The 24,535-nt window shown below is 43.1% G+C and overlaps 2 protein-coding genes across 3 annotated transcripts in view; one reads left to right on the top strand and one right to left on the bottom strand.

Annotated features, from left to right (window-relative positions):
- Positions 1–24,535, bottom strand: part of CRLF2 (cytokine receptor like factor 2) — a 43,259-nt gene that overhangs the window by 14,501 nt on the left and 4,223 nt on the right. Inside the window, exon 2 of one of the 2 annotated variants that reach the window (XM_083610978.1) lies at positions 616–693. The exons of the other annotated variant lie outside the window; for it this stretch is intronic. Within the exon in view, the coding sequence (XP_083467104.1) occupies positions 616–691 (76 nt within the window). The 5' untranslated portion in view covers positions 692–693. The remainder of the gene's footprint in view (positions 1–615; positions 694–24,535) is intronic. 2 annotated transcript variants of the gene reach the window in all.
- Positions 6,870–14,798, top strand: LOC310761226 (granulocyte-macrophage colony-stimulating factor receptor subunit alpha-like). Its single transcript, XM_083611074.1, has 8 exons — positions 6,870–6,900; positions 8,045–8,171; positions 9,935–10,067; positions 10,164–10,345; positions 10,825–10,952; positions 11,659–11,685; positions 13,102–13,228; positions 14,415–14,798. The coding sequence occupies exons 2-8, from the start codon at positions 8,084–8,086 to the stop codon at positions 14,462–14,464; spliced, it is 735 nt and encodes a 244-aa protein (XP_083467200.1). The 5' UTR covers positions 6,870–6,900; positions 8,045–8,083; the 3' UTR covers positions 14,465–14,798.

A 24,535-nucleotide genomic window follows, 5' to 3' on the forward strand; every position in this document is an offset into this window, starting at 1 on the left:
TTAATGCAAAAAAAAAAATCCCACCCCAAAACCAAGTACAGTGGTACCTCAGGTTACATATGCTTCAGGTTACATACGCTTCAGGTTTCAGACTCCGCTAACCCAGAAATATTACCTCGGGTTAAGAACTTTGCTTCAGGATGAGAACAGAAATCGTGCCCCGGCAGCAGTGGGAGGCCCCATTAGCTAAAGTGGTGCTTCAGGTTAAGAACAGTTTCAGGTTAAGAACAGACCTCCGGAACGAATTAAGTACTTAACCCGAGGTACCACTGTAATAAGAAAACACTTAATTTATTTAACATTTTTTAAGAAAAATCTTTGTTGCATGTTACAGATCTCTGTAGTTGTAATGAGATCTTCACCTTATGTAACTATTGCATAACTATTGTGTTCTGTCCTGAAAGTCGCAACATACACTATACTGTTTGAGCTTACTTTATACTGACATTTAGTGGTACAAAGACTTGGTTCAAATAAACCTTTACAATTGATTTAGCTCTAAATTTCATTCATGTCTTTGTAATTTTTGTACATTATAAAGTGAATGGTTGCTAATACTGAGTTGTTAATACTGGTATTTGTGCTAAAAATTCATTTTGACAGATTTTAACTTACATGGTGCCCATGACCGAGAAACCCGCAGGAGGATGCAGAGCAGAACAGCAGCAGAGGACTTAACGCTCAACCCCATACCTGGAAATATAGTGTATGATCAAATTATTACCAATATAAACCACAGCAGTACTTTTCTAGGACTGATCTTTACTACTGAATAGCTTTGTATCAAAAATGAAAATCTAGAGGAAATGACTATAGGAAATATTTGCAAATAGTGAGATAATTATAATCCGTTCTCACAGATCTTAAAAGTTGCATAGGTTAAGCTTCTTTTTTACTAAGTGACTATGGGTGTCAAATATAAGTCCTCTGAAGAACCTGAACGGGAAATATATCTTCAACAACTCAGCCATGGAGTTTCTTAGTGCCCCTGCTCACAAACCTATCCAAAAGGATTCTGTGACTCACTGCTAGGTAACCAAGCCATAGTTTTGCACACCATCTTCTGCTGTACTTCACAGGTTTCTGACTCGGGGGGAGGGGGCTAATGTGTTTGGAAACAGGTGGCACTGAGCATTTGCATGAAGATAGGAGAGTTCCCTTACATTTCAGGTGAGATTCAACAACAAGAGAGATTCTGGTTTGTCACTCTTTCATGGCAGGCCAGCCAACGGTGTAACTAGCTGCTTGGGTGCCTTGGGCAGGGCACATGCCCTGCACCTGGGGGCGGAGCGAGCCAGAGCAGGGCACACTGCGCAAAGCCTCTTCACTGCCTCCCCCTCAGCTGTAGGGTGGCTGAAGGAGAGGCGGTTGGCATATGCAAGCCTGCAGGTACCGAAACCACCATGTCACTCCCAGGAGAGATGCATGGCTCAGGCATGCTGCAGGCCCCGCGGAAAGGACCAGCCCTTGCAGTGTGGTGCCCAGTGTCAGACGTGTTTCATGGTGTTTGTTGTGAGCCCAAAAAAGGTTTGTGTGCCCTTTTTAAACAACAACAACACACACATATTTTTGCCATTTTGTCACCCCCCTCAGGGATGACACCCAGGGCAGCCTGCACCCATCACACACCCCTTCCTATGCCACTGAGGCCAGCTTGCTCCCCAGTGTGACAGGGAGCTAGTTTGCTGTGGTTTAGACCTATGATGTCCCTGGGAACTAATGGACGCCTTTGGCAAGCTCCTGGTCAGGATGCCAACCAGAAAGAAAACTGCACTTCCCCTGGCTTGGACTGCAGCAGCTTCAGTCCTTCCAACACCTCAGTTTGTATCTGTTATACTTGTCATAACTTAGTAGGGGAAGGCATTTGGTAGGATCCATAACTTAAGAGGGATTCTCATAAGGGATATTAGCTGCGGCATAGCAAGTCCCTGGCTCCAGTCAGGGGAACAGTGACTGGATTCCACACATCCAAGTTGCTGTGGGACCCACCGGATCAGTCTGTGTTGCAGAGAGAACCTCCTGTTGGCAATTCCTATGGGTTACCCAGCAGGCAGGCTGGGAAGGAGATTAGGCCAGCAGTCAGGCTGCCCAGGCATAGAGGAGACAGATCCTTATGTCATGTCATGCCCCAATGTTCCCGTTACCAATAAAGTTGTGACCTTGTTATACCCTGCATTGCCGCTGCCTGTCATTACTCCCCACTGTGGCGTTTGCCCTCCTAGGTATGTGACATCATACTGGGTTCATAAGGAAAGGGTTAACTAATTGTAAAATGACTAAGCAATGGGAACCTAAGGGGCAGAGTTAACCGTGTATAAGGTTTTAGCACAGAGGTTTTCCTGGAGTGAGAGAGTTAGAGTTAGGGTGGTTGAGAAGACAGTCTGGAGTTAAAAGAGACAGAAAAGATAAGTCTGTGGGCTGGGCTAGTCTGGTGTGAGAGAGTGAGAAAATTTGTTAAGAGGAGTCAGTCAAACAGGTGAGATAATCAGTCAGAAGGTAATAGGAAGGTATAGGCCGATAAAGAAACTAAAGTTAAGATACTGTCAGGAATATTATCTGAGAAACCATAAACTTGTTAATATTTGTAAAATAAACTTGTCTTTTTGGTTCACTTTTAACAACTGTCTGGACTCAGTGTTTTACCAGAGGGTAACGGGTTGGTGGCAGCGGGGAAGCGAGCACAGTGGTGGCACAGGGATCAATAGACCATTAAACGTCCAGGGACCCTGTGTGATCTCCACACCCACCCACGTGCCTCCCTGTGCCTAGTGGTCAACTGCAAGCATGGTTTGTTGTACACACAGACAAACAAACTCAACAACGTAAGTGAATGCTGTTTTAATAGAATGTATAGGATGAAAACCTGATTGATTAGGCTAAGAAAGCAGAAACGGGGTGGAAGAAATTCTAAAGTATGGTTACCAGATGTCCCCATTTCCCGGGGACAGTCCCCGGATTTACAAATCTATCCCCAGACAAAATCTGTCCCTGGAATGTCCCCGGATTTCATTTAATGTCCCTGGATTTATATTTTAAGTGTTGTAGATTTATTAGCAGGGAATGAATGTTGTGTGATTGGTTCAACGGCACAAGACACATCATATGGGGACTTCTGGTGAGGCAAAATGGCGGGTGCCATGGCAGCGAGCAGCTCCTGAAGCCAGCCAGAACCAATTGCACTACCAGGCTGGCTCCGAGCTGCTCAGACTACTGCTGCCACTGCCAAGGGAGAACCAGGGATGCCCAGCGCGTCAACTGGGGGAACTGCTGACCCCCGTGATCCAAATCAAGCCGGGAGCAAGAGCATCCAGCCACCCGGCCGATTGCCCAGTGACGCTCCGGGGCCAGTAAAACCCCGGAGCTGAAGCACAGAGAAGGAGGAGAGGAGAAGGAGCACCGGGAGGTCAAGGACACGTGGCTGAGCCCAGGCTTGACCCGAGCCTACTCCATGGCAACTAGCGCTCCAAGAGAGCAGGCCGGGGCCCAGAGGAAGGCCGGGCGACAGACGAGACCCCAGAAAAGAAGATATTACTTCTTAATTATTATTATTTTAAATAACTTTTTTTAAATAACTTTTTTCTCTTTAAAAAAAAATAAGTGTCCCCAGATTCTTTGGAAAAGAAGTAACCTTATTCTAAAGACTATACAGATGTAACTTGCTCCAAGCAGCTAAGGATAAGAGGCAGTAGGATGGCTGATTCTAGATGGTTCTATCTGAAGTAAGAAATTTGAGAAGCCAAAGGAAACATCAGTGATCTCCGATAAGTTCACATGCGTACAGTAATCAGACAAAAAATCTCCAAAGGACCAAATTTGTGCTTAGTAGTAAGTTTGAAAGCTTAAACAGCAGACAGGCTGTTTCATCAACGGGGCGGGGGGGGGGGAGCCTTTTCGAATAAAGAACACATTTCTGATATCTGAGAAAAACCACATCAGCTATTATTTATTTATTTGTGTGTGTGTTTTTGAAAGGTATATACTGCACCTTTACCTAAAAATTGGTTTCAGGGCAGAATGCATAGGTAATAGAATGTATTGTAAAACAAAACCAACAGCAAAGCAACAAAACTAAGAGGAATAAAACTATTCAATCAGCTTAAATACACCATAATTCTCAGTGCCTGGGTAAATAAAAAGGTTTTAACCCAGCAGTAGGAAGAATACAGTGCCAGCACTAGGCATATCACTCTTGGAGAGCATTCCACAATTGGGGCACCAACACAGAGAATATTGTCTCCTTTGTATATGTGTGCTTTCCCTAATGATGGGACATGGGGAAGGACCTCTTGCGACTTTCTCAAAGCATAGGCAAGTTGATAAAGGAAGAGGAACATCTTCAAATATTTGTGTTCAAAGCCATTTATGTATCTATTGCAACATACATTTTCCTAGGAATCACCCCACTAAACACAGTATGCTTTACTTCCTAAAATACACCGAAAGTTCATTTTTTAAAAAATGTTCCAATTCAAGTTCACTCACTCCAAAAAGAAATTAGTTCAAGTTCACCCCCTTCAGAAGGGAACCGATTCTGCTCCAGTTCAATTGACAGCTCGATCCTCAATTCATCCCTGCCATCCTTGGCATTTTTATTTCAGGCCTTCCTAATTTTATAAGCTTCTCTGATAAAGTGTAAAATATACCTGAAAAGGCCAATTAAGAAAACATCAAAGCACACACAGTGTACTGTGAACAGCAAAGATGCACTACAAAATGAACTTCATTCTCATTCAGTTCTCATGGAAACTTCAGAAACTGCATCAAGTGGCTTAAGAAAATCATAGAATCCCAACTACCACCTCTTTAGCTTTGCTTTTGCCTTTTCAAACTATATCTATCTATCTATCATCTATCTATCTGTCCACATACACACACACACACACACACACACACACACACACGTATATACATATATCTCACATTATTTTCTTGGAGGAAAGAATCCTCAAATTCGGGTGTCCTTTTAAGAAAGAATAGAATCATAGAACAAGCCAGTTCAAATGATACAAAGATCTATCAGACCCAAAGTCATTTAAGATCAATCCAAACATTGAAAGTGTTTTAATAGACCGTTCCATATATACCAAAGTATTGATGCAGTTTTACTTAGAAATGAAAGAAGGAAGTAGTAAAATACCACAAGAAGGCGTTTGGTTTTCAAAACTTTTGTGCTCTCTCTCTCTCTCTCTCTCTCTCTCTCTCTCACACACACACACACACACATACACATTTTAAAAAGAGATTTGTGTAAGAGCAGCTTTCCAGATACAGTACTGTCTGTTCTTATTTTATCAGTTAATGATGCCCCTCACCACAGAGAAAAGTACACACACAAAGGAAAATACCACAATTATTTAGCTAAAACAAGTGGTGCTGTTTCTGCTGTGTTTCCATGAACTGTAACTTTTAGCAAGAAATTTCTCTTTCATAGTCCCACTCAAACTCTGTGAAACGTTTCTGCACCCAAGTGCTAACAATAGTTCAGTCACCAACCTCTTTGAGCCAGTGGCATAGCTGTCAAGTGTCCCTTATTTGAAGGGACAGTCCCTTATTCCAGCGCCATGTCCTGCTGCTGTCCCTTATTGATAGATGTCCCTTAAATGTCCCTTAAATGATGTCCCTTAAATTTCAAAGGAAGCAGCTCCTCTCCCTCCCTCCCTGCCAGCCAGGGAGGAGGGAGGCTCCAACTCTGTTGCTTGGCTGTGTTGCTCACCCAATAAGAAGTCTAAGAATGACTGGGGGGTGGAGCTTGCATGCCTTGTGTGTGGCTAGTTAATGCAAGCTGAGGGGTTTTTTGAATGTTGGACACCATGTTGTTGCACGTGCTGCTGCAAACTTTGCAGTGCAAAGCCAGGCCGGGGAGCCATCTTAAGTTGAGGCTGCATAGGCCTTGTGGTGCATGTGATTCAGATTCTATTCATTTGAACCTCTGGTTACAAAGTTGGTTGGACAGTGTTCTCGAAGCTACCAGCATGAGTTTGACCAGACTGCAGGAGGACAGGAAGACTGGAGTGCCTGGAACAGGGGAGGCTGCAGGTCCCTTATTTTGACTGCTGGTCCCTTATTTTCAAGGCTGCTGGTCCCTTATTTTCAAATCTGTAAGTTGACAGCTATGGCCAGTGGGCACAGTTGAAATTTTGAGAAAGTGCTGTGGGCATCAGTAATAAAATGAATGCAACTGAGAAACTAGAAAAAAGACAAAGGACCACAAAATGGTGCAGACATGTTGCCACCTCATCTTCAGGTCCCAACTATGTGGAAAAGGTACCTCCAACAACCACCACTGTGCTCACTCATATGAAAGTCTTTGCACCTCACCTTTGTTCGGACTGAGCCCTAGGTGTTCAATCACTCCATCAGAAAAATGTAGGCATGTTTAAGGTGGCCAGTTCAATGCAGAGGAGGCCCCCTTCCTTGGAGGTTCTTAAGCAGAGGTTGGATAGCTGTCTTGTAGGGTTTAGTTGAGATTCTTGCATTGCAGGGGCATGGACTAGATGCACCTACCAACTTTATGGTTCTATGATTCTATTACTGTATAAGGAAAGCATTAGGTGAAGTATTAACTCAGTTGGGTTATTTATTCTTCATGAACCTTAAAATCACCATCAGCAAAACATTTGGGCAAGGACCTCTCTAGGGTTCAGTGGGCCTGTTTAGGGTGAATTATTCTTCATGCACCATCAAAAACATAAGGAAGTCAACAGAAGCAAAAGAAAGTGCTCCATTATACTTCCTTGTTCAATGAATTGGAAGCGAAAAAGGAAATTCATGAAAGACTGATGCAACACTCCTCATGAGAACAACATATATACCCTTGCTTTCTCAGTAAAGCACACTTTGCAAGTGCACTACCAAAGCTTCTATCAGCTACACATCTCTCTGAGCCCATATGAGGAGGAGGTAAGAATAACATCCCACTCAGCAGAAAAGGAGCTACATTCACAACCTTTACGACAAGCTTGATGGAGAAGGGGTGGGAAGCAGCAACAGTAGTTACAGTAACCCCACCACCCAATCCCTATCTGCCTTCCATATGCTAAGTGCCCAATCCCTCCATCAGCATGGCAGCAGTCACCAGTCCGGTCCCACCCCAGGTCTTTGCCACTCTTAATTCCTCAGCATCAAAGTTCAACCCCCCCCCCTTCAAACTTCTATTGTTTTGGCCCTCCAGAATATTCCCACAGACCCAAACAGGTGCTTCAATCTGTTCTGTCAGTCTCAACATCCCTGCCATCCTTCTGGCCTCAAACATCCACCCACCCACCAATCCTCTAAGCTGCTAAAACTGTTCAGTTGCAAGTTCTACACTCCCTGTACCTTTAGATTGCAGCAGTTTCTTGTTGGGGAAATGATTTCAGGTTCGTTTGGTCCTTGCTTGTGGGGAAAAAGGTTACTGCCATGTTCTATGAGTATTTCTTTCCAAAGCTTCATTGCTCACATGAGCAGTTCCCATCAATGTATTTATTTATATTCAAATATTTATAAATGACATTTTCATATAAAATATAGCAAGCACAGCAGAATACTAGGGGGAAAAACACATGATAAGAAAACTGCCTGGTAAATAATCTATCATCTGTCTATCTGTCTATCTGTCTGCCTATCTGTCTATCTATCTACCTATCTTATTAGCCAGCTCTAACAAGAAAGAACATTTTTTAAAAAGCTGAACTTCTGTATTGCATGTCCCATTGAGGGAACATTGTAGAACATTAAAAAGAAACCTTCTTTATAAAAGCTACTGAACACAAAACACAGTAGCCATCAGAGTTGTTTTGTCCACAGAAAGTCTACACAAAGTCTTTCATTTATACAACAGAACTTGTCCCCTTCACACCTTTCCTAACACACCCTACAAATCTGTTTTGGGGGCTTTGCTAACCCTCCAACCCAGATTTGGGGAGGGCACAGGAAAGGGAGGGCAGTTGTGTTACACAAATGAAAGTCCTTGCGGCATGATAACAGAATGGCTTTGCAGAATACCACTCAAAGGAAAAATGTACCAAAGGAATGAAATAAAAGAAATCCCCCTCTTTCACTTTAGGACTCATTCCTCCCCACTTATAAAGAAAAGAAAAATAGCATGGTGGCCACTCTAGGATTTGCTGACACAGTTCGGCTCATTGTTCTGTTGTACTCTATTTTCTACAGAACTTTTGCACAGGAGGAGGGTAAGTATATATTTTCAAGTTGATTAACAGGTTATATTGCAGATATTAATATTGCAGAGATCGAAGTGGCTGGGTGCATAAGAACTAACTACTTTTGCAAATAAACATTGTCCAATCCCGTAAAAATATTATTCAAAGCTTACTTGCAGAATTTTTTCGAAAACAGAACAAAATACATCAAATGATACATCCAAAACATTCGTGCAAGGTTTTGGGCTGTCCAGCACAGGCTCAGCAACTTAGAAATGAAAGATAGTTCCAAAAATCCAAACTGGGTCTCTGTTCCACATTCCAGCCCCCAGTGGCCTTAGCCTATGGATGAGTTGGTGAGCCATCTACATCCTTTTGTTCTTTGTGGCATTCAGAGAAAGGCTAAAAGCCACCATTCTTTCAAGATGGTGAATTTGCAACTCAGCAACTTCATCACATGCTCAAGGGTTACATTCAGAGTAACAGGATACATTAGAGAAACAGAAAACACTCAACGGGTAATCATTGACCCATTTAGGAGCTTAGAGTACCTTAGAAAACTGTGGGGGGAAATCCATGTTAGAGATACACATTTATCCATTCTCCATGTTAAACCATCATTAATACACAGGCATTTCCTCATTTCTGTGTAAATAAAACCAATTACTGTATACTTAATAGATGATGCCAGCATACAGGTATATGAGTCATTCATTCCTATACCACCATGTTTGAGTCCATCTGAGTCATTCTAGGCAATCATATCATACCTACAGAAGCACAGAACTGCTGCCAGGGTATGCATAACTCTGGTGACAAGGGGTGTGATATGGGGTTAGCATTCTGACCTCATATTGATTGAATTTAGAACGCCCTAGGGTGAACATTGGCAATGGAACTTGTAGAGAAACACCACTTGACCTTAAAAAGGAGGCACTTTCATAGAATCATAGAAATGTAGGGTTGGAAGGGACACCGAGGGTTGTCTAGTACAGCCCCCCTGCAATGCAGTAGTCAGAGCTGAAGAATCCCAGACAGATGGTCATTCCATCTCTGGTTAAAAGTCTCCAGTGAAAAAGAGTCCACCACCTTCCAAGGTAATCCATTCTATGGTCCAACAGCTCTTGCCATAAAAAAGTTCTTCTTCATGTTCTTCATGCTCAAACTTATAGGATGAGCACATTAACTTAAGGTTACCAGATTTTTTTTCAATGAATCTGGGGACACTTTTCAACTTCAATGGATTTTGTATGGGGACTGATTTGCAAATCCTGGGTCTGTCCTCAGGAAACGGGGATGTCTGGTAACCTTACATTAACTCTTCTCAGAAGAACCCATGCAGGCAGCGGCGGAGCAAGCCGATCAGGCGCCTGGGGCGGCGCATGTGCCCTGTGCCCAGGGACGGGGCCAGCCGGGGCAGGACGCTCCGCGGGGCCTCCAAGGAGTCTGCCTGCCTCCTCCCACTCTGCTGCCCTACAGTTGAGGGGGAGGCGGTGGGCAGACCGTTTGGGGCAGAGCGGAGCCTGCGGGTGTCCCAGGAGAGACGCGTGGCTTGGGCGCGCTGTAGGCCCTGCAGTGAATGCCACCCAGCATTTTGTCACCCCCCTCAGTGGGGACACCTGGGCGGATCGCACCTACCCGCACCCCCCCTTCCTTCACCCCTGCATGCAGCTACTCAGACTCAGAACCAAACTCATAAACATGGATGACACATATATGAGATGATGATAAAAGTACTCTGAGCACTTCAATGCATGTTACTAAACATGATCTTTCCTAATTTTTCTCCCCAGGACCGGAAGGGACATCAGCTGAAAATTTATCCTGTGTCATTTACACTGTTCATGTTACCTCAATGGATTGCACTTGGGAAGCGGGCAGGAATGCTCCTAATGATGTCCAGTATTTTCTAAACTTGATATATTTGTAATTCATTTTCATTTGTTAAATGGGGGTGGGGAAGGGAATGGTTAGAGTATGCTACTCCTGGTTGGGTTTTTAACAAAATATTTTTGCATGCAGCGAAAACGATGGAGAAAGCATTGAATGTCCCCAGTACAAAAATAATGAACTTGGAAGACATGTTGGGTGCCATTTTCCTAATATGAAAGTTCCTGAGAATCATATTACCCTCCAGGTGACTGGCTCAAGCAAAGAATCACCAATTCAGACTTTGGATCACCAAGCCTGGCCTTTCGATTATGGTGAGAGAGGGTGGAATATATTGGTTTACTTTTTTCTGCCAGCAGTACTAGAAATCTTGATATAGCTATAAATCTGGGATGGGAACATGTGGCCTCAATATTAGATTCTGACTCCCATCGCCACTGATCACAGGTTAGGTTGACTGGGGCTGCTGGGAATCCAGCCACATCTGGATAGTCAGATGTCGTGCAACCCTGCAATAGGCCTTTAATTTAAAATGCTTGTAAAATTATCATTAAACAACCTCAAAAACATATCTGTCTGCTTCTACATCACAGTTTTTCAGTGGCAGATACACCCACCCACACCCTGTACCCTTGCATGACCTCACACCATAACATTCCTGGCTATAAACCTGGCCACACTCACCCATAGCATATGTGAATATGAAATATTTAAGAGAGGGATGAAAGACTCACCACTCTAATGCCCTTGTAATCTCCTACTGTCAAGTAAAAGATGGGTTCTTTCATTCCAGAAAAACTTGCCCCACCGCAACGTATCACTGTGAATTGTCGTGAACTGCTGTTGTATTGTAAAGTAGAATGGAAACCCCCTCCAACTGCTACTACAAATGCAGATTACTGTTTTAAGTACCAGATAAAGGTAAGAGGCCATTGTGGTTCTCTTTGTTGAATTGTTTTTGGTCATCTTTGCTTGTCCCATGTGCATATCTCGTGTAGAAACCCAAAGGGGCGGACGGACCATTTCACATTTTGAAATATGTCCAGCTTTCAAATGTATATAGAATTCAGTTTTAGAACCATCCATATCTGCTGGAATCAATGACAATTATTGAAATAAACAGAATGAGATTCAGATTTGTTCAACTTCCATGTTAGAAAGGCTATGACAAAATGTGGGTGGATAGAAGCAACTTGCAATGATTCACAGGATGAGGAAAGTTCTATAGAGAGCCGAAGAGGGGAAAGGTGTTGCAGAGGACCCAGTACTGCTACTCTGGGATTGGTGAGGCACATGAGGAATCAACAAGATTCAACAAGATGGATGGGCTGAGAAAAGGGTCTATCTGGCCCAGGACCTGCAGTGTAGAATTACCATCAGCAAAATGCCCCAAGCCAATCCTGTTTGTCATGTCAAACAGTGGAGCAAAGAAAAGATTGGGAGGAAAGTTAAACCATCTACCAACAAGTAAGTCACAGACACATGTAATCAATTGCTGTTGACAACTTTTGCCTTCCTTGCTGATTAAAGTACCCAGCTGAATTTGTGAAATCAAGCATAATTTGAAAATAGCACAAAGAAAATTTGACACCAGTACCAACTAAAAATGTTACCTTTTTCCCTTAAGGATGAACTGAGAAATGGAATTATAACAGTAAGTATTGTTATTTTATATAAACACTTACACATGGGGGAATGAATTTAGGAATGAGAAAGCCACATGTAGGCTGCCAAGGGTTACATATTGGAAGAAAAATGGGGTATAAATGGGCGGTATAGTAAAATTTGATCACAACATTCTGAAATAGGGCCAGTCTAGAAGTTCTATCTAGGTGTCTCCCTGTTGGTTTTGTTTTGTTTAATCTACTTTGCTTTTTGATGTCTTCTAATCTGGGTTAAAGGGACACGGGTGGCGCTGTGGGTTAAACCACAGAGCCTAGGACTTGCCAATCAGAAGGTCGGCGGTTCAAATCCCCATGACAGGGTGAGCTCCCGTTGCTCAGTCCCTGCTCCTGCCAACCTAGCAGTTCAAAAGCACGTCAAAGTGCAAGTAGATAAATAGGTACCACTCCGGTGGGAAGGTAAACAGCATTTCCATGTGCTGCTCTGGTTCGCCAGAAGCGGCTTAGTCATGCTGGCCACATGACCCGGAAGCTGTACGCCGGCTCCCTCGGCCAATAAACAAGATGAGCACCACAACCCCAGAGTCGGTCAGGACTGGACCTAATGGTCAGGGGTCCCTTTACCTTTACCTAATCTGGGTTAATGATAGGTGGCTGGTGAAAGAGGCAGAGAAGGGAAAATCTTCCAGGGTGGGAGACTGGGAACATATAGAGGGAATCTCCCAGGTAAGAGCTGGGAGGGTCCACCCCCTTCTGTGTGTGACAAAGGTTAAGATATGCTTTTGAGAGAGGCCTTTGTATCCTCCACCCATTTCTATTTCTATTATTTCTATTTCTTTTTCTATATCTATTATTACTATTTCTTTTTCTATTTCTATTATTTCTATTTCTATTTCTATTTCTATTATTTCTATTATTTCTATTTCTATTTCATTTCCCTTTTTTCTTTTTATTCAGATTAGTTTGCTTTTTAATGTATGGTATAATGAAACATTTCAAAAAAAATTTCATGGCAAACCCCCTCCCCGCAAGAAGGCTTTGGAGAATCACAGAAGTAAGGATGTGGACCATAGTTTGAATTGGCTATGCATACTCAAGTAAATCTAGGAAGGACCACAGTTCTCCTCTCCCTTGCCCCTAAGACAATCATATTGTGACTTTTCGACTTCTAATCTCTTAATAGTAGTTGTAAAACTGAAGAATTATTAATATCCTGCCCCTGAGCATATTTACTTAAAAGGCAGCTATAGTGATTTTCCAAGGGGAAAGTATTTTCCTAGTGAGTGAATTAAGGAAGCAGCTTGTTGAATGCTTTTGCACAAGAGAAATAGCCGTCTTTACATTACACAGTGGAATTGGGTGGGCACCACTAATACTATTTTAGAAAATCAAATTGTTGAATGTCACCACCTACAAAGGAATAAATCAGATCAATATCCTGCTTTTAGGAAAAAACGGGGAAAACCTACCACTTGTTTCCAAAGGATAAAGAATACATCTTGAAGCTTCGTGCAGCTGGACAGTATTGCACTGTTGGAGAAGAATGGAGTGACTGGAGTGAACTAATTAAGTTTGGTAACGTTACAGATTTTTTCTCTCCAAGTACTTCTTCCTTTGGCCTGATCTCTATTATTCTGCCTAAGTGGCTAACTCAGGTTTGAGAAGTGCCTCTATCAGTCTGGGAAACAAGGCAATCAAAAATGGTTTTTTGCACTTTAAACAACATCCTTGGTATTCAGAAATATATACGGTTTGTGGTTGTTGTTTTTTAAAAAATCATTGTTTAATAAACAATAAACAGAGAGAGGCTTAGAAATGCAGCCTATTGGAGTAATGGCGTTGCTCCGAGTAATCTCCACCCCCCCTTCTCTCCTCAATCATCAGCAGCAGCACCCACCCTACGGTGGCTGCTTAGGGCCATTTGCCTCCAAGCCCTTTGCTCTCCTACTTTCAATGTTCATCAGCTTCTGGGGAAGGAGTGTCTGGAATGCTTTCTAGTAATAATGTGTCAGCCAGCTGTTCTGGCTCTGCCTCCTCCTCCTCCTCCTCCTCCTCTTCCTCTTCCATTATTTCCCAACTTTGCCCCTCATCTGCTTTTGAGCCGTTACCTTCCGCAAACCACTGCTGTAAATCTATACTGTCTTCCTCTTCTCTGGAAGGTTCAGGAGGAGGGAGAGGCGGTCTCCACCATTCCTCCTCTTTCCAGTTCCTGACAACTTGATGCCAGTTGAGTCTACTTACTTATTATATATTTATTTCATGGAAAATGTACACTGCTTGCTTGTAAATAAAACCTTAAAGCAGTTCACACACACACACACACAAATATTTATTAAATTTCGATACCACCCTTCAGTCAAGGGTCACCGGGTGATATAAAAATATAAAATATATAAACATAAAAATATGTAACATAGTAACAAAGACAGTTTAAAAGGCTATAGATTGTTTAACTAGTCAAAGGAATTTAGTTTGGTCACACAAAATCCACTCCCAGTTAGTCAAAGCTTTCTTTATCTGAGCAGTGTAATTTTGAACCGGAGGGTGAGTCATTTTGTTGATCCTACTGTTTGGAGTAAGAAAATTTCAAATGGACAGTCCCCTTTAACTCCAATGGGATTATTCTAGGGTACAAAGTTTAGAGCTTTCACTTTCCAATAGGTGAAGGCTGCAACCCTTACTTTACTTATATGAGAGCATTCCCCCTTGCTATTTTGTAACAGAACTTGATGTTTTGTAACAACTGTCATTGGATTTTCAGGATGCAGAAAGAAACCAGGAAAGAATACATACACCTGTGAAGAAGGTTAATGCTAAAACAATGCTAAAAGATGGATCACATCAACAAAATATTTACCATAGTCATTCAAAGTCAAGAGTTTAAAACTTCTATGGAAACCTGAGACCTGAAGATATAGGGTGGCATACAAATTTATTAATAATAAATCACTGAGATTTCTTGCTGCAAGTGGTGTTCATTAACTTATGTCAGAGTTCCATCGTGAAATGTATCAGGTTTAACAGTATGCCATAGAGCTCGCAAGTAAATTTGTGATTCTTTCAGAAATATATTTAATATATTTTTGTACCACAATGGAAGATCTGTATCTTATAAAGTTTTCAGTTTCTGTACAATGGATAACCAAGCAGCTACCAATAAAGAGATCAAGAGTTATGCAAACAAAATGTATCTGATGTTTCCCTCAATGATTTGGAAAAGGGACAGGTTGAACTATTCCTTATATGACACTATTTTCCTTTAACCCAGTCGACCCAAATCAAATAGTTGGTGTGGCTGTGGCTGTCCATAGTACCTGTCAGGGGCCACATTTGACATAATGCAAGTTAATTCGACCAGGGTGTAACAGGTGTATTATTTATTTGGAAAATTGCACACCTTAAAATTTCCTTTAGCTATCCTTTGCCAGAACTTTCCTCAATGTGGGCTCAAAAAAGAGCAGGGTGACAATGTAACCGTGTTAGAGGTGAACAGACTGGCAAAATGCAAGACTACCATTTTTCCATTTCAAGAAAGTGCACAAAGTAAATGAGTTATGCCTTTTTGAAAGGCAGGGCCAGCCCACCCGTGAACCAAGGTGAGGTGACCTGCCTCAGGCAGCAGGATCCACAGGAAACCTTTCCTTTCAAAATTGTTTTTGCGGGTTTTTGTACTGTCATAAAGAATGTGTGTTCACTTCCTCTTTCCTGGAGGGGAGGGATGCCAATTTGTTGTTTGCCTCAGGTGTCAAAATGTCTTGGGCCAGCCCTGTTGAAAGGCAGTGTCCACAAAGGGCCCTGGCCTAACATTTTCTCCTCCAGGGCTACCCAGTGTTTTCGTACCTTCATCAACATAAAAGAGGTTTAATGAAAAAGCTTCATAATATAGCATATTGTTTAGGAGCACCCCATCTCCTTCCATTGGGTTTTTCATACAGAATTGCCCATGCCATGTGTGGATCAAGCATTGTAGATCAAGCACTGGGTTCCCCTGCCTGTTTCAAGCCCATTTGAATCAAATGAAGTGGATTAGCTTCCGCACACCTACAAATTATCTAAGCTTTCGAAACAGGTATTTTAAAAGGAAATTCACTTCAATTGCCAGACTCAGCTTTGTAACAGTCAGCTGTCATCTGCAGATATTTTCATCCATAAAACCACACCGCCAGAGCCAGCGAAATTATGCAACATTGGCTTGTTAAGAGGCTTTCCTCATCAGATAATGATAATCATGCTTGCAGAGAGATCTACAGTATTCTTTGGACTGTGGTGCAGTATAAATATTTTAATCACTTGGGAGTGATCTCTGAGTGTTGTGAGCTTCCAGGGATTCCAGGCACTTACCCAGGGTTCATGTTTCTCTCTCTCTCTCTCTCTCTATATATATATATAATTTTATTTATATAATTAATTTTACAACATACAAATATTAAAAAAAAGAAAAACTTAAAAATCAAACAATGTATCATATACTGTATATATATGACTTCCCTCCTCCTCTTTCTGTAGTTCCTTTTTCATCATATTTTACTGCATTTCCAAATTAAACCAATTTAATTTTTATCCCCTATGTTCCATTTACATTTTATTCTACTACTGCACGTTTTTATATTAAGCCTGCTAAACTCTTAATGTGTTTACAATTATTCTGAATATACTCTATAAATGATTTCCATTCTTAAAAAACTTGATCATTTAGATTTCTTATTCTTCTGATGAAAACCAGCAGTGCAGTGAAAGGGAAGCGCTGCTGCGGCTGCATTTGAGTGGCTAAACCCCGCCCCCGAGCTTCCGCCTGATTGGCTGGCTGCCAGGGGGCATGGCACAGCAGCCAGGGCAGCTGAGCAGGGGCCAGAACGCCCCCTGCCAATGCGGGAAATGGCTCCCATTCACAACTCCTCCCCTCTGGAAGGAGGAGAGGCTTTGCCTTTATATCTAACAAATAACAAGGCACAGGTTTTGAAAGGGGCAAAATTGAAGCTGTGCTGCTCTGTGCTGATCGGCTTCTGTGGCTCTCTGGCCTTTTTGATCACCCACACACTCTCAACTACACAGGTCAAGATGCTGTTCCATCTCTCTACTTTTTTCTTTTAGAATGGCCATTGTAAATAGTCATCATGACACTGTCTGTACTTTTCTCACCTTACTGTTTCATAATTCTGCCCAGCCAGGTTTACATGTGCCTACACATCAGGATAATGCTTCATACATCCAAAGACAAGGACTTTTGTATGCCAGCTTCTCCATTACAAATGGCCCAGGATTCCACCCCCCCTTACTTTCTCCATATTCATACTCTCTCAGACACATACATTTTCTTTCTCTTCCTCCCTTGGCCTGTCTAGACATAAGGTGGTCAGGGTTTTCTTTTCCCGAACCAGAGAAGCTAGACCCACAGGCACAAGTTATCCAGAAAGCTTTACCTTCCTCTTTCCCTCCCACACCAGCAAAATAATGTTTTTGTGGTAGTTTGGCACCACTCCTCTCCTTAAATAAGCAATTCATAACGCACCAGCTTAATGAAGCCTATCTGTGGGGGTGGGGGTAGAGGGAGTGGTTCACATTAGCACGAGACTGGCCAAATATATCCTTCTCAGTAAGCAAGCACAAAAGATTGTTGATAAGTAAAAAATAAGTTTTGGCTATCTAGACCAATGAAATTTATCTGATGGCAATGTTCAAGGGATTCCACAAGGCAAAAATCTGTATCTGTTACTCCTTTAAGAGAAATAGCAGCAGTGCATTTGAATGTCCTGCAGATGTAAAATAAATGCCCCCCATGTCTCTGTTTTCCTTCATTTTCCAATGGCATTCAGTTCAGCTTTTTCCTTTTTCCAGATATAAATCATTAAGATTTCAGGAGGCTTTGGCCGAAATGGAGGCAGTACAGATTACCTCCCCTCACACACAACTGAAACTTTTTAACTATATGGCACACATGACCATCACAGAATAATTAGATTTGTTTCATGAACAATCCTGCCAGTGTCTCTCTCTGTGTGTGCACATCTATCTATCTAATCACTCTGGGACTTTTGCCACCCTGAATACTGCACATCTGAAAGTACTTTGGCTCATGAAACATCTTGCAAACTTCCTAAGGAGATGTTCCATTTAAACATTCTCAGAACCCAGTGTTAAAGCAGCGACCAGTGTATGCTGCTATTCCCAAACAGAACCAGCACCAGCACTTTGGACAGGAGCCAAGCTCCCAGTGCTGTAGCACGGCACACTCCAGGGCCCCCTTATTGTGTTTTCTGACCAGGCACTCCTAGGAGCTGGATGCAACTGCGCTTTTAATTTCCTACCATGGCCCCAGTTCTAAGAACTCTAAGGCATTATGTATGTTTCTGAGCACAATTCAAAGTGCTGGTGCTGACCTTTAAAGCTCTAAACAGCCTTGGCAGTATATATCTGAAGGAGCATCTCCACCTCCACCGTTCAGCCCAGACACTGAGGTCCACCTCTGAGGGCCTTCTAGCGGTTTCCTCACTGTGAGAAATGAAGTTACAGGGAACCAGGCAGAGGGCCTTCTCAGCAGTGGCACCCACCCTGTGGAACGCCCTCCCTTCAGATGTCCAAGAGATAAAGAACTACACAACTTTTAGAAGACATCTGAAGGCAACCCTGTATTTGGAAGTTTAATCTTATGTTTGATATTATGCTTTTATTTGTGTTGGAAGCTGCCCAGAGTAGCTTGGGCAACACAACCAGATGGGTGGGGTATAAATAAAATGATGCTAGACTCAAATAATTGATAGGCACAGTGCCTGAACAATGCCACTGCAGCTAAATATGCCAAGGCCACCTGAGGCAGGTGATACCAGAAGACATTTTGACTAGCCCTTCCCTTCAAACCTGGAGCCAGCCCTGTTCTCAAGTGAAGCTCAGCTGGGTGACGGTTATGGAGGAAAGTCAGTGCAGACACCACCTGACCTCCACAGCATTGCCATACAAACTGGGCTGCCAGCATCTGCCTCTCTTGCTCACAACATGTGATGATGCTGATTGGGGTGTCATTAATTACATAGTTTATTCACTAGATGGCACAGGCCTTAGTTGTTTCCTGAGTTTGTTCTCTTTCTCTCCTGGATATAATACAATAATTATTGTCTTCTTCTTTGGCGATCACTTGTAGCTGAGTAAGAGTGTCTTCCATGAAAAAGGTTTTAACAGTGAGTCCATAAGTGACTGTGGAGGCTGGTTCTGGATCCACACGTCCTTCCACAGTGGGGACATAGGTTTCTGGGCTTGAGTTGATCACGGTAAGGGTTTGCCAAGCACGCCTTCCTCTTAGCACATTTCTCCCTTTGTCATGGGCGTCTTCAAAGCCCATGACACCTTTGGTAAAGCCTGTTCTCCAATTGGAGCACTCGCAGGCCAGCATTCCCCAGTTGTTAGTGTTTAAACTACTTTTTTTTTTAGATTTGCCTTGAGAGAGTTTTAAACCTCTTTTGTTGACCACCAGCACTACGCTTTCCATTTTTAAGTTCAGAATAGAGTAGTTGCTTTGGAAGATGATAATCAGGCATCCGCACAACATGACCAGTCCAACGAAGTTGATGCTGAATTATTGTCCTGCCTTAATGACTGGAATTCCCTCTGAGCCTTCCATCAATAAGAGTTTTGTTGTCACTGCTCCAAGTTGCAGAAGGATGAAAAAAGTGAAAGGGGGTAGGTAGATTCCCTTCTTCACAGTTCCCAAACCACTCCCCAAATTATCGGAAAGTTCAAACTTTCAGCCCACCTTTAATTTATATGCCCAGGGATTTGCCTAAGGCTAACTTCTACGAATGTGGTTTTGCAGCAAGCATGTGATTTGAACTAGAGATTTCGAGATTATAATTCCTGCACTACATTTACTCAATCATCCATGTGTATTTTTATTCTTATTAGTAAGTAATTTCCATACTGAGAATTGAGTTGATTGGTGTCAGTAAGAAATGTAATTTGTTGCAATGGGATTATTGTAGTGAAATTTAAAATGCCATGTTTCTAAGAGGGGGCAGCAGTGGGAGAGAGAAAATAAAAAGTGGAGAGAAAAAACAAACTAGTTAAGTGTTTTTATAGGTGTTTCTTTATAAACAATGGGGTGTGTTTTTATTTATTGTTTTAGTTTTGTTTAGTTGGGTTTTAAAAAGTGGGGGGTTGTATTCTCATATTCTGGTACTTGAATGGCACTTGGGCATGAAAACCTATTGGAGAGAACAGCTGCACCATCTTGTGGTGAATGTTGAAAGTCTCACCAGTTAATACGAAACTGTATTGCAGCTTCATAGATACATGGCTGTTTTAGCATTATCAAACTCCTGGAACTGCTTTTAGGGTTTGATTCTACACATAGCAGAACACACAACATGAAGGGATTTTTTTTGTAATACTTTAAAAAGTATTGTGGAGGTTAGTAAGAGGAGTTTAATAAGGGGTTGGGTTAATAAGCCTCTTAAGGCACACAGAAAAGAGCCCAAAACAACTGTGAAGACGAGAAGTGATAGAATTGCACATCCATAACTATATCAGCACCTATTGCATTCATTCTGAATTAATGTATTTATAATGAAGTGGGCACGTGTATATGAATAGCTCCAAAAAATAGTGTTTTATCGGTTTGGGGCCACATTTACCTTCTGTTCTACTGCTAATTTGCTTTCTGTGTACAAGGCAAGAATATTGAGATTAAGCCAAGTAGAAAGCAGATTAACAGCTGGATGGAAATACAGCCTTGAAATGCAAAGCTATAGATACAAATTACATGGAAATTCAGCTTCTTAGAAAGATAAAAACAGGAAATCAAACAGTGGCCATTCAATTAGTTTTGTACTCCGAACCAGGTTTTCTGTAATTAGACCAGGATATGAAGAAAGACACTATTCTGTGAAAGGAGGAAAGAAGCCTCTTTCTCATGATGAGTTCCTCTCAGAACAAAAGCTTCCATGCAAAGTTACACCCTCCTCTTGCTTTGCACGCAAATTCATCTTCTCTCTTGCCCCACTTTTTCATTCTTGTTGGATGTGTCATCCCCTATGTCCACAGCCTGTGCAGTGGCTTATTTTAGATTCAATTCTCAACCCTAGCAAAGATTCAAGAACAGTTGGGCTGTAGGACAGTCCATGATGGAGAAGAAGGACTCTCTGTCTGAAGGACTCTCAAATGACCTCTATTTGAAAGAGCCCTCTTTTTGAAGCACTGTCTGGTTCAAGTCCACTTTAAAGACCAATAGGCAAAGCAGGCATGCAGGCCACCTGGCTATCCGCACCCCAAGGTGAGTTGTGTTGTTTGGATAAAAGTAAAAGTAGAGGGACTCCTGACCATTAGGTCCAGTCGTGACCGACTCTGGGGTTGCATGCTCATCTCACTCTATAGGCCGAGGGCATTTGTCCGCAGACAGCATCCGGGTCATGTGGCCAGCATGACTTAGCCACTTCTGGGGAACCAGAGCAGCGCACGGAAATGCCGTTTACCTTCCTGCCGGAGCGGTCCCTATTTATCTACTTGCACTTTGATGTGCTTTTGAACTGCTAGGTTGGCAGGAGCAGGGACCGAGCAACGGGAGCTCACCCCGTTGCGGGAATTTGAACTGCCGACCTTCTGATTGGCAAGTCCTAGGCTCTGTGGTTTAACCCACAGCGCCATCCGCGTCCCATCGTTTGGATAAAAGTACTAGCTAAATTTGCACCTGTACATATAAATTAGCAAAAGTAAATCTGATGGCAATGCATAAGTGCAAGGGGCAGCCCATCCCATTTCGCTGCCTGAGGCAAAACAGGAAAGTGTCCCTAGCCGAAGCCTTACTTACCCTGCTTGCACAGCAGTGGCTTCCAGGGAGATCTCTCCTACTGCTCTGCATTCCCCAGTGGTGGTAGGGGCAGGCGGGGTCTCTGTGTGGGCACTGCCCCATGGGATTCCACTGTCCAAGATGTCTGCTTCAGCCTGCCTCATGGACAGGACAGCCCTGCATAAGTGGCGACCCTTCCCCATTCCTAGTCTTCTGCTGGACCAGTGGGCCAGGAACACTCTGTAAAGAATGGCTTCTGTGGTTTGCTTGTATAAAACTGGAAACAATAAAACTATCCAGCATTTTTTTTTAAAAAAAACACCACCAGGTCTTGGCCTTTATTGTTCCTGATGCTCCTTGTGTATAGCAGCACTCCATTGCCAACTCCAGTGTCCCATCACTACCCTTAAAAAAATCTGACTGCATTAGCAAAACCTCCCCTCCACTATCATATCCTCATGCCACACCTACTGCTAACAGGGGCAGACACTTATCCTATCTGGAAATAGGTCCCCTGGCTACAGCAAGGGCTGTAGCTTAGTGGCAGAGCATCTGTTCTGTATGCAAAACATCTGGGCTGAGGTGGGAGAGAAACTTGCCTTCAGCCCCAGAATGCCATTGTCAGTCAGTGTAGATAATTCTGATGTAAATGAATCAATGGCCTGACTCAGTAGAAGGCAGCTTTCTGAGCTAACAATGGTTATAATCTAAGCTCCCTCGCATAGAAATAAGTATTTTCCACTTAACATACTCCAAATTAGGTTATTGTCCTGTCTTTGACAGAGTGAATCACTGAACTCCAAGTCAGGGCTCTCAAAACGGCTGTGTCACATCAGAGCTTCTCTATGTTCTCATCAGACTAGAGGAGCTTTGTTCATAACCCAGCCAACCACTTTTCACCAGTTCCTTTTCTCTTCTCAGTAAGAAAGCTCCACCTTTGCCCTGCTCCCTTCCACGACTCTGGCTGAGGCTTATAAATAATAGGACAGGCAGAGGCAAACTCAGCCCTCCAGATGTTTTGGGACAACAACTCCCATCATCCCTAGCTAACAAGAACAGTGGTCACGGATGATGGCGGGCAGCGACAGCAGGACTAGCGGTGAGAAAGGGATCCTTTCAGGCCACTTGTCCCTCTGCCGCCGCCTCTGCCGCTTGCAAGAGCAGACATAAGAGCTGCAGTTGGGAGAGGCACAGCACAGCGCAGCGCCTCTCCCAACCGCAGTTCCTGTTCCTGCCCTTGCGAGAGGCGGGAGGCAGCAGTGGGACCAGCAGCAAGAAAGGGCTCCTTTTGGGCCACTTGTCCCTCCGCCGCCACCCGCCTCACTCAAGTATAAGCTAGGGGGGGCTTTTTCAGCATAAAAAATGTGCTGATAAAGTCAGCTTATACCCGAGTACAGTCATACCTCAGGTTGATGTAGCTTTGGGATGAATATTTTCGGATTGTGCCCCACAAGTAATGGAAGTAATGGAGCGTGTTACTTCTGGGTTTCGCCGCTCGCACATGCGCAGACGCTCAAAATGACATCACACGCGTGTGCGGAAGCGGTGAAACGCGACCCACGCACGCGCAGTTGCGTGTTACATTTACTTCAGGATGCAAATGGGGCTCTGGAACGGATCCCGTTAGTATCCAGAGGTACCACTGTATGTACGGTAGACAGAAATATTCTTCAGCTCTAGCCACATGTTCCCCACTGTTTGGGTCACAACTGTTTCCTATAATTTCTGCTGCTTCCCACAAAGAGGAAGAGGTCAGTTGGAGTCTATCCATCAATTGTGTAACACTGTGTGGTCCCACACCACCTGATGTTACATTAACTGGCTGACTGACCGAACCCAAAGGGTGCTCATCAATGGTTCCTCTTCATCCTGGAGAAGAGTGACTAGTAGGGTGCCACAGGGTTCTGTCTTGGGCCCGGTCTTATTCAACATCTTTATCAACGACTTGGATGATGGACTCAAGGGCATCCTGATCAAATTTGCAGATGACACCAAACTGGGAGGGGTGGCTAACACCCCAGAGGACAGGATCACACTTCAAAACGACCTTGACAGATTAGAGAACTGGGCCAAAACAAACAAGATGAATTTTAACAGGGAGAAATGTAAAGTATTGCACTTGGGCAAAAAAAATGAGAGGCACAAATACAAGATGGGTGACACCTGGCTTGAGAGCAGTACATGTGAAAAGGATCTAGGAGTCTTGGTTGACCACAAACTTGACATGAGCCAACAGTGTGACGCGGCAGCTAAAAAAGCCAATGCAATTCTGGGCTGCATCAATAGGAGTATAGTATCTAGATCAAGGGAAGTAATAGTGCCACTGTATTCTGCTCTGGTCAGACCTCACCTGGAGTACTGTGTCCAGTTCTGGGCACCACAGTTCAAGAAGAACACTGACAAACTGGAACGTGTCCAGAGGAGGGCAACCAAAATGGTCAAAGGCCTGGAAACGATGCCTTATGAGGAACGGCTAAGGGAGCTGGGCATGTTTAGCCTGGAGAAGAGGAGGTTAAGGGGTGATATGATAGCCATGTTCAAATATATAAAAGGATGTCACATAGAGGAGGGAGAAAGGTTGTTTTCTGCTGCTCCAGAGAAGCGGACACGGAGCAATGGATCCAAACTACAAGAAAGAAGATTCCACCTAAACATTAGGAAGAACTTCCTGACAGTAAGAGCTGTTTGACAGTGGAATTGGTGGAGTCTCCTTCTTTGGAGGTCTTTAAGCAGAAGCTTGACAACCATATGTCAGGAGTGCTCTGATGGTGTTTCCTGCTTGGCAGGGGGTTGGACTCGATGGCCCTTGTGGTCTCTTCCAACTCTATGATTCTATGATTCTATTCTATGATTCTAATTTGGGCATGGGTTTTATCCAAATAAGTCATGTTTAGAGTAGACACAGTGAAATCCATGGATTTGTTAGTTAATGAGTCTACTCTTAAATATGATTTAATTAGATCCAACCCTATAGTTATGGGAACGGTTTATTATGAAAATCACTGAATATTTTGTTAAAACAGCTCAGTCTTGTGGTACCTTATAAAACTTAGGACCAAAGTAGACACGAAGCAGGAGATCCTTATCTTCCCATGGGGTTTTTTGTGGGG

Source organism: Podarcis filfolensis (assembly GCF_964270895.1).
Source record: "Podarcis filfolensis genome assembly, chromosome: 4".
NCBI lineage: Eukaryota > Metazoa > Chordata > Lepidosauria > Squamata > Lacertidae > Podarcis > Podarcis filfolensis.